Here is a 10,000-nt window from a genome sequence, read left to right on the forward strand (position 1 = left end):
ACTTCACTCATAGTGAATCCATATTGTCGTAACAAGTACATGGCTAGACACGTGACCCCTCCATATTGAAACAAATTACCAAAATAGAAATACCATACGATTTTTTTCTTACCTGTACAAGAGACTCCATGACTACATCGACGACGTTGGCAAAGGCTTCCACGTCGGTGATGGTGGAGCCTAGATGGACGTGGACACCTTCGACCATCACACGCCCACATCCCCGTAAGATACCCAGGACCTGACGAAAGATAAGGAGAGTGGAGTGGTCGTGGCACTAACAGACCCGACAAGAGAAAGGGGGGCAGGGGGCAGGGGGCAGGGGGGCAAGGGGGCAAGTGCCCCGGGGCCCGTGTGTCTAGGGGGCCCCGAGAAGATTAAGGGCGTAACCAGGATTTTATATAGCTAGAGCTGCCATTTATTTTCTTCAATAAGTAGTAGCTACTTTATTTGCTGATGAAGCCAAAATCATGAAAAACGTGAAAAGTGAAGATTGTAAGCTAGTGCTTGGATGTCTAGATAAGGTTTGCAAATGAAGCCAGTTGTTGTAATTGAAATTAAATGAGTGGTAGGGTGGTGAGAAACACCGAGAATAGTTGGTGTTTTAATCACTGACGCTTCGCTCTTAACAGAACTTCTTCAGAGTGTAAATACATGGAGATAAAATCAACAATTTATAACTCGCATTATGCCGCGTTCCTTTCCTAACCTACTCCATTCTTCTCTCTCACTCCCTTCAACTCCTGTAGGACCAACCATCCGGACATTTTGGACAATTTCATAAAACCTTCCCGATGATTACAGTAGGGGTAGGATGTTATGAATGCTGCCTCGACTATTTTTCGTTTCTTCTTGTCTAATCCTCGCTGCAATATTTCTACTCCGTCCCAGTTGGGTAAGTGTCCAACTTGTTCAGCATGAATCACCAATGCGTTGGATGTTCGGTGGGCTCTCAGGCCACTTTAATGTTCGTATGTCCGCTTGTGTAGGCCTCTTCCTGTCTCACCGAAGTAGCTCAGGTCACGCCCGCCACATAGTATCTTGTATACCACGCTGTTATTAATGTTGTCTCTTCTCCCCTTGGAGATTTCATGAAGATAAGAGGGAGAGGGACACTTTGGTTTCGCTACATAGACGACGCCCTAGTCATTGCTCCGGAGAAGACCAATTTCACTACTAAACTCAATGGGCTGAACAGGGATATACGATTTACAATGGAACACGAGGTGGACAAAAGGCTACCTTTCCTAGACGTAGTGATTTGAAGAAAGGATAATAGTACGGTGAGTTTCTCGGTCCACAGATAGGCAACAAATAAATACTACCTCATTCACTACTTTTCGGCCACAATAAAAAGGATTAAGAGAAGAGTAATAATTGATTTTGTTTTTCTCAAAGCGTTCCGGGTATGCAGTGAGGAACATATCGACAGAGAGGTCAACTACATTTTCAAAGTGTTTTTAGGACTTAAATACATAGTTTAAGAAAAATAGCACTTAAAACAACGAAAAAAAGAATGAGGTAAAGGAGACTAAGGACGGTGGCTTTATCGTGGTTCCCAATTCCAAGTACACAGAAGGGTTGGGACATTTACTCCGGAGAGGAGGGCTGAAGATTGCCAGTTCATCCAGTAGGAAGATTGGTGAAATAATGAGAGGTAAGGGGAGAAGAGAACGTTGATAACAGCGTGGTATACAAGATACCATGCTGCGGATGTGACCTGAGCTACTTCGATGAGACAGGAAGAGGCCTACACAAGCGGACATGCGAACACAAAAATGACCTGAGAGGCCACAGAACATCCAACGCATTAGTGGTTCATGCTGAACAAGTTGGACACTTACCCAACTGGAACGGAGTAGAAATATTGCAGCGAGGATTAGACAAGAAGAAACGAAAAATAGTCGAGGCAGTATTCATATCATCCTACCCCTGCTGTAATCATCGGGATGGTTTTATGAAATTGTCCAAAATGTCCGGCTGGTTGGTCCTACAGGAGTTGAAGGGAGCGAGAGAGAAGAATGGGGTAAGTTAGGAAAGGCATGCGGCATGACGCGAGTTATAAATTGTTGATTTTCTCTCCATACATGTACACTCCGAAAACGTTCTGTTAAGAGCGAAATGTCAGTAATTAAAAATCCAACGATTCTCGGTGTTTATCTCACCAACCTATTATTCTTGTCGTCCATCCTTCCATGAAATTAATTTTTTGTGAGAAGAAATGCAGAATTTTGGAAATAGGCATAAATAAGACGAGACAACCATAAAGTAACACAATGTGATATGAAACAATCATTACATTAAAAAAGGAAAAAGATGAGCTCCAAGACCATGATGGTACGACTCGCATGGGATACGGATCCTAATCTACCTCAGACAACTGTTTCCTTTCGATCCCAAACTTAGAGCTGCTGTCGCCGGTTGCATTATACGGATGAACCTGTGTTCCGTTGCCCTCCAGGTCACCAGTCGCCGGATTAATGCGCAGCAGAACCCGCGGAGACTTTGTGTCCGCTAACTGAGGTTCCAGATGCGTTATGACTTCGACCAATCTTTCGGCGTCAAAGACTGAGTCTACATTGAGAACCACCCCACGAAGGACCGCCACTTCCAACTCCCACCTTGAACAGAAGAAAATGAACACTTTTTAATCTGAATATTTACTAGTCAATTTAATAATCATCTAGAGAGTATGCTGCGTACTCAAATCTTGATCTTATCAGTGCATCTAGACACTTGTAATTATCGTTTTATTGAAGCTTATCGTGGTCCGGAGTGGCTATTCCTCTGCAAGTGCATTTTCAAAGAAAACGCTTGTGGCGGCTTTCATGGTTTTACTTTTCACGTCGCCTCTAACAGAGACCTTATTCTGATTAGTCATAGATTAGTCCTTTCTTTTCGTACCTCCCTGCCCTTTACCTGGAAACTCCGTCTTACCTATAAAGGCTCTCACCTCTTCTTTCCGTTCCCGTTGAAGATAATGCTCCCTGGATCGAAGCCCATCTTGAGGGCCAGCAGGACCTCGAAGCCGCTGACCGTTGTCACGCGATGGAGGCCGGTCCTCTTCATGATTCCCAGAAGGTGTGGGTTAGGATTGGCCTTCAGGGAGTATGAGAGTTCCGAGGTCGGGGCCTGAAAGGGGAGGATGAGACTAAGGATTAACATAAGAATGAAGAAGACTGCAAGAGACCATAAGGCCTACACTAGTCATTACCACCTATCTAGCTTTCTTGGATAGGTCCGAGAATGAGAGAAGGTGGAGGTGGAAGTAAAGGTGAAGGTGGAGAGGAAGAAGAACGAAAAGATGGGAAGGAAGAGGGGGACGAGAGAGCAGAAGAAAAAGAAGAAGAGAAGAGGATGGTGATAAGGAGGAAGATGATGAGGGTGAGGAGTAAAATGAAGAATAGAAAGAGAAAGAGGAATACATAGAGGAGCAGGAGGAGGAAAGGGGAAGAGGAGGAGGAAGAGAAGGAAGGGGAAAAGGTAGAACGGAGATAAGGAAAAGGATGTGGAAGAGTAAAAGGAGCAGAATTATAAAGAGAAGAGAAAACAGAGGTGATTGAAGAGTAGAAATAGGTAGGGAAAAAGGAAAGTAGGGTGAGGTAGTAGGCGAAAAGGAAGAAGAATGAAATGTGAGGGATCAAACGTCCTTGAATAATTGAGTTCGACCGGTCGATCTAAAATGACAAGATTTAAGGTCAAGGTGAGAGTGAGCCTTGGCCAGTTACCAGCATAGCTCGCGAATGTCAACTCTGGCTGTATAGGCACGTGGCATGCACCCTTTTACTGTCTCCGGAGAATCATGGACTATCGTTGGAATGACTCCATAACAAGACAGAGACTAAGACTCACTCTAGACCAGTTACCAGCATAATTCGTGACCATCAACTCCGGCTACATATGGACATGTGGCACGTTTCCCTGATGGTGATCCTATTCAGCGTTGTCTCCACAAGAGGCAAACCTCGATGGAGGGGGACAAAAGGGACGCGCCACAGAACTCATGTCTGGGACAAATTGATCGATCCTGTCGAGAGTTGTTTTTGGAATGGGATGGGTGGGTGCATGGGAGCTTGGTGACTGGCGCCGGTATGTGAGTGAAGCAACGCGCCCCCCGGCGTACGCCTCCAATTGATGATGAAGGTCAATGTATGCGTGCGAGTATCCCAGCCGTGCTGATGCTGCCTTCCTCGTTTACTGAAAGCCCCTCCTCGTGTTGTACTACGACAACCTTGTATCTGTATACAATTTCCATGAGGGTGAGCATTGAAAAATTGGTTATTTAACGCTAGACACACATGTTAAACAGAAAAGTTAAAATGCAAATATGTAACTCTACACTACACCCAGCAAGGGACCCAATTCAAGGTACGTTCTGACCTTGAGGCCGCCAGTCAGGTCTGGCCGGAACCGACCATCCACGATCCAACCTGATCGGATCCGACCAGATCTGTCCGGAGGCCTCAAGATCAAATCGTACCGTGGATGGGGGCACTGAGAGAGATCTGATTCAAATAATTGTGAGTTGGATGAATCATAAAAAAAAAAACTGCCGAGAAAGATGAGAAGCCTATTAAGGCCTAAGAATCGGGCATAAACGAGTCATGATTTTCGCTGGTGGACAACTGACATTTCCTTTTTCTTTATTCACTACAATACGACTTTCAAAGTTTTGGTTATACTATAACCGTTATAGCGTTGGTGTACATATTCCTATGGTAAACTTTGTTATAAAATTATGATTCTAAATGCTGTTAATATTTCGTGTTTGGACCTATTCGTAGTTTTTCTTTCTCCAGTACTCACCAAGTTCTCGAAGGCCTTCAGGTACTCGTTCACGTTGCGGCGAAGCTTGCTACTCGAGTACACAAAGAATGGCGACGCTCGAGCATACCCTAGCTGAGTCTTCAGGCGCCGTCGCAGAAGCTCTAGGTTGAAGCCGTCACAATGAAGAACCCCGGACTCATAAACCCAGCTGGCTGGTGCCGTCTCTTGCAGAGTCTCCTGTGAGAACGAAAGAAAAACGGTGGAGGGCGAATGGGCAGCGAAAGGAGGGGAAATAATAACAAAAGTATGGAGGAGGCTGCAAGAGACCATAAGGCTTACACTACCATCTTCATCCCTATCCATAAAGTCGTTTTGATCTTCTCTTAAAACGTCTAATTGCTTCAGCGCTCACTACATGGTTACTAAATGGTGCATTATGGGCGAGACGGTACGAAAAGAAAAATTGCTTCATGTAGATCAATTTCCACATTCAAACAAATAAATTGAAGGAGGGAGGTAGATATACTTGCCGTTCATGGATCTAAAGAAAGCGTTTGGTACGATAGATGAAATCAACAATAGATATCGTCAATGTCTCAGCGTTTGGCGACTACTTCCCTGGCCATGCATTCGCGAATGTGAAAACACACAAACCCAACAACTCTCTTTGTCTGGTCATCCCTCAAATCCCCTCACCAACTTATTCAGTAAATAAAAGGCTGAAAGAAAGTCTCCTAAGTACCTAGAGATCTCGTCTAAGAATTCCTAGTTATCCTAGCATAAAGTGACATTACAGTATCGTTGGATGCAGAGAGCTTATTTACCAACATCGATGTCGATAGGACAATACAGTTTATCCTAGAATCTACAGGTGCAACGACTGTTTAAATATCATTATCGTGTTGCCCCTTTCAATCTTTCCTAATGTATTTTGTTGTAATCACATCACCGCTGCGTATTCCAAGCTGGGCCTTATCAATCTTCCGACGATTTTCTTTATCATGATTTCTTGCATATAGTGAAATCTCTCCCCCCAACAAACACAAACAAAAAGTACCAACACACAAAAAAACACATATACAGACACACAAAAATAAACACAAACACAAACACCACACGCACGCGAGCACACACACCTTGACTGCACAGTTGGTAGAGTTCCTGGGTGCCACTACGGAGGTCCGGGTTCGAATCCCGTCCAGGGCTGAAATGATTTACATATCGCTGCGCTGCGGGTTGTTACTCCAACTCTCGTGGGAGGGGAGTTGGGTGTGTGTGTACGGGTAAGGTCATAGTATTACCCATAGATCGGTCATACGAGCTCTGAGCTCTCATCCGGGAGGTTAATAACTGTTGATCAGGAGTTCAGCACGTGATCCAAGACCATGGTGAATCATACACAGCCTATCGACAAAGGTCCGAAGCGGTCCGTTTTCACTCTGTGCCGTCACTGAGGTCATTGTAATGATTTTCCATTATTTCGTCTCTACTTGTATTTTATTTAGGTTTCTTTGTAACATTATACAATCCCTTTCGTTTCTCACCCTTATTCCTTCCTTTATGTTATTGATCCAGTATATACGAGGAACATTACAGGAGCCAAGACTGAGCCCTGTGGTACTTCGCTGGTTACTTTTCTCCGTTCTTACGTTTCGTCCTTCACTACTGTTCTCATACGTCTGCCTTTTAAGAAATCTTTTGGCCAATCTAGTATGTTTCCACTGAGACCTAGGTTTCCTAACTGCTATATAAATTTCTTATATGGCACTTTGTCAAAGGCTTTCCCCAAGTCCAAACGTACACAGGCCACCTATCCCTTTCTCATGCAGCGTATTAGTCCCTCTCGAGTGGAAATAAAGTAGCTTGTGACACAGGACTTTCCTTTTTTGAATCCAAATTTATAGTTTATTAATGCACCCAATTCTCGAGATGTTTTATTCAAGCATCTTTTAAAAATTTCTCGCACATTTTTGCTATTTTACTAGTTAGGGGCGTTGGTCTATAACTTAGCAGTACCTCTCTGCTACTTCTTTTACAAATTGATATCACATTTTCTAATTGCCAGCCCAGTTGTTCCTTTCCTTCTTCTTGTGAACTAGTTATCAAATTCTTTACTTTGTAATTGTTCTCTGCATTCTTTCAATATTCAATCTGATATCTTATCAAGTCCTGAGGCCTTCCTTGCTCTCAGCCTTTCTAACAATTTACCACTTCAAAAGTTTACATCAGAGCATGCCGACAGGAGACCTTTTAGTCTATAATTAAGTCGCATGCGGGGGAAAGATAATAATAAATAATTGAATGAATAAATAGATAGACAATAAATCATAGACAGAAAAATAACATTTCATAATAAACAATACATGAAGAATGTCAAATGCCACCTTCGCCTTTCCTCACTTTTCCTCACATGAAGAATACAAAATAAACAGATAAGTAGTAATTGATCAATAAACAAATAAAATAAAATAAATGGCAGGCATTACAGTATATTGTTTAGGTGTTTATCTAAATGAATCATAAAACTTTAAATTGTACAATATTGTATTGCCTCTGCAAGAAGTTTGTTCCATTCATTTACTACACGGTTGGCGAAGTTAGTTTCTTCCCACTTCCAAATCAAATCTACTTCCTGACAGTTTGAGACCCATATTTCTTGTCTGATTCGCATTTTGTGTGAAAATTTTGTCACTTTTGATATGATCAATTCTCTTTAGAATCTAGATTTGTATCAAATCACCCGAGTTTACGTTATTTAAAGAAAAATAGATTCATATGTTTTAGTCGATTTTCGTATAATCTATATCTGATATTAGGAATCTGTTTTGTAAATCACCGTTGTACTTTTTCCAATCTGTCAATGTCTTTAATGAGATTCAGTGACCATACGGAAGCAGCATATTCAAAATGTGGACGAACTAAGGATTTATATAGCTTGGTAATGACAGATGGACTTTTGAAATCAAAAGATCGTACAATCAGTCCTAGAGCCTTATTTACCTTCTCTGAAGCGGAAAAACACTGCTTAGATGATTTGAAATCAACTCTAATAATTACACCGAGATCCTTATCACTATCTACTTTTGTTAACGATTTCCCAAAGGACTTACATTTTCACGGTTATGTCAATAATGTTCACAGTCTTTTCATTTTTACTCTCTCAAACTCTTTATCCATGTTAGATATCGACTGAAAGGTCTCGTTTATGTTTGTGTTCTTACGTTCTCATGTAGTTTGGGTTGGTCTTTGGATTTGTAAACTACAGCCTACTCAAAGTTCTTGTCTTCTCTTCGTATTCTCGTATATAATTTTCTCTCCCCTTCTTCCATGCTTTGTCTCTCATTTTATCTTTATTTATCTATTTATTCATTTATTTTTTATTTCTTGCCAGTGCAAAACGTCTTAAACCAGTATTTCTTTTGTGCATCTCGTCATTATTGGTTCGTGTTTTTCTACTCCTATGTTGTAAAACTTTTTAAAGATGATCCATTTCTTCCCTATTTCTGTAGTTTCCAGAGTTGGCCGCATTAACGCCGGACAGATAGTGCGTTAGTAACGCTAGCGGTAACGCAAGTACCCGTCTATGGTTACTTTTATATTTGTGTGTGTGTCTGCGCACGCGCGAACATTCAGAACGAAAATTCAGTGCGAAACTCTCTTACCTGTCCGCGGACTTCTGAGCATCCAGCGTCCATCTCTCACCGTTCTGTGGGAGGTACTGACATAAGCTAATTAGCGAACCGCTTTACGTCAGATGCCTGGGTGCAGTGTTGCCGGGGTTTCAAATTCGCTTCACGGGAGGAGGCTCAGTGAAGAATGTTTTAAAGTTTTTAAAAGACATCAATTTATTTTATAAAATTTGAAATTGTGTATATATTTGCTTGTGAGTGTATCTTGTTTTGATGTGTTTTTGTGAGTGGTTATTGTTTTTACTGTTTTACTTGAAATTTTGTATATTCATATATGATTCAATCATGGGATCACTCATTGCTGAGTATGATTCTCTACACGAACTAACATCATAAAGTGAGATTATGACTGGTGTGTGCGCAGGTGCTTGATGAGGCCAATACGTGACCTACACACACACAATGACAGTGAGGGCAGATAGGGTGATGAGTATGGGATTGGTTTGTTATGTCCACTGTTCTGAGGGTTCTTTACGATGGATATGTGCTGAATGGCCTACCGGGTCGGTTGCTTGGCCTTCAAGCCAAAAATTCCATAAATCAATCAAATTCGCCTCACGTCGTACAGAGATGAAGAAATACAACTCGTTGGTAGCTTGTAATTCAGTGTTTCCCAACCTCTAGAATCGTGATGTCCCATCCCATGTGGTGATATATAATTCTTATTTGAAAAATGAACTCCGTTTCAGGTGAGGAAGCTTAAAACGCCAATACTTTGATTTGATTTCTAAACTTTTATTTTCTACTTATAATCTAAAGTTAAAGTTTGTTAAATCATAGGCATAAACAAACTTCATAACAACATGGCGTGCATGGAAAAGGAAAAGGAGGTAAACAGAAGACAATTGAAGCTGTGAACAATAGTCCACGAGACTCTAAAAATAACTGAGCAAGTGGATCTGCCCCACATCTATTATAACTCTAACTTCCATCCATTTTATTCTTTCCACTAAACCCTCAAATCTCCCCTCCTCCCCCTCCCCTATCTTATCTATCCTGTCCTCTAACTAAGCAACAAATTGGCAGTACAATCAGGGGTAATTTGAAAATCGAAGACAGAATGATGAAAGAAATAAATGTGTGATTGCTATATCTTTATTTATTGCAATGTTACGGCTAATAAATCACAAGGATATAGACGTTGATTACCAAAACACCTAAAAATCAAAGCAACAAATTGGCAGTGCAATCGGGGGTAATTTGAAAATCGAAGACAGAATGATGAAAGAAATAAATGTGTGATTGCTATATTTTTATCTATTGGAATGTTACGGCTGATAAATCACAAGAATATAGACTTTGATTACCAAAACACCTAAAAATCAAATTGCCCCCTTAGAAAATCAAATTGCCTCTTTGTGAAGCGTGCGTCCCACGTGGAAACACGTGAATTCAATTATCTTTTCTATAGAAGTTGATAGCAAATTATAAATTACATATTATTAGTCAACGAAAGGCATTTATTCTTTTTATAACCACTCTGACGATAACAATTCAGCAATTGAGTGGTTCCCTTGAATTACCGATCTAGACTACAATGGGGC

The 10,000-nt window shown here is 41.3% G+C and overlaps 1 protein-coding gene across 3 annotated transcripts in view; it reads right to left on the bottom strand.

Annotated features, from left to right (window-relative positions):
* Positions 1–10,000, bottom strand: part of LOC143018211 (uncharacterized) — a 26,613-nt gene that overhangs the window by 9,405 nt on the left and 7,208 nt on the right. For 2 of the 3 annotated variants that reach the window (XM_076173414.1, XM_076173415.1), the window contains exons 2-5: positions 4,807–5,004; positions 2,954–3,132; positions 2,372–2,621; positions 113–241 (exon numbers count right to left, since the gene is read on the bottom strand). In XM_076173414.1, coding sequence (XP_076029529.1) covers positions 113–241; positions 2,372–2,621; positions 2,954–3,069 — 495 coding nt within the window. In that variant the 5' untranslated portion in view covers positions 3,070–3,132; positions 4,807–5,004. Of the gene's footprint in view, positions 1–112; positions 242–2,371; positions 2,622–2,953; positions 3,133–4,806; positions 5,005–8,429; positions 8,551–10,000 lie in introns of those variants that run through there. The other variant, XM_076173413.1, reaches the window with a different exon arrangement.

This window comes from Oratosquilla oratoria, chromosome 34, assembly GCF_046742065.1.
Source record: "Oratosquilla oratoria isolate Oo_2021 chromosome 34, ASM4674206v1, whole genome shotgun sequence".
Taxonomy (NCBI): domain Eukaryota; kingdom Metazoa; phylum Arthropoda; class Malacostraca; order Stomatopoda; family Squillidae; genus Oratosquilla; species Oratosquilla oratoria.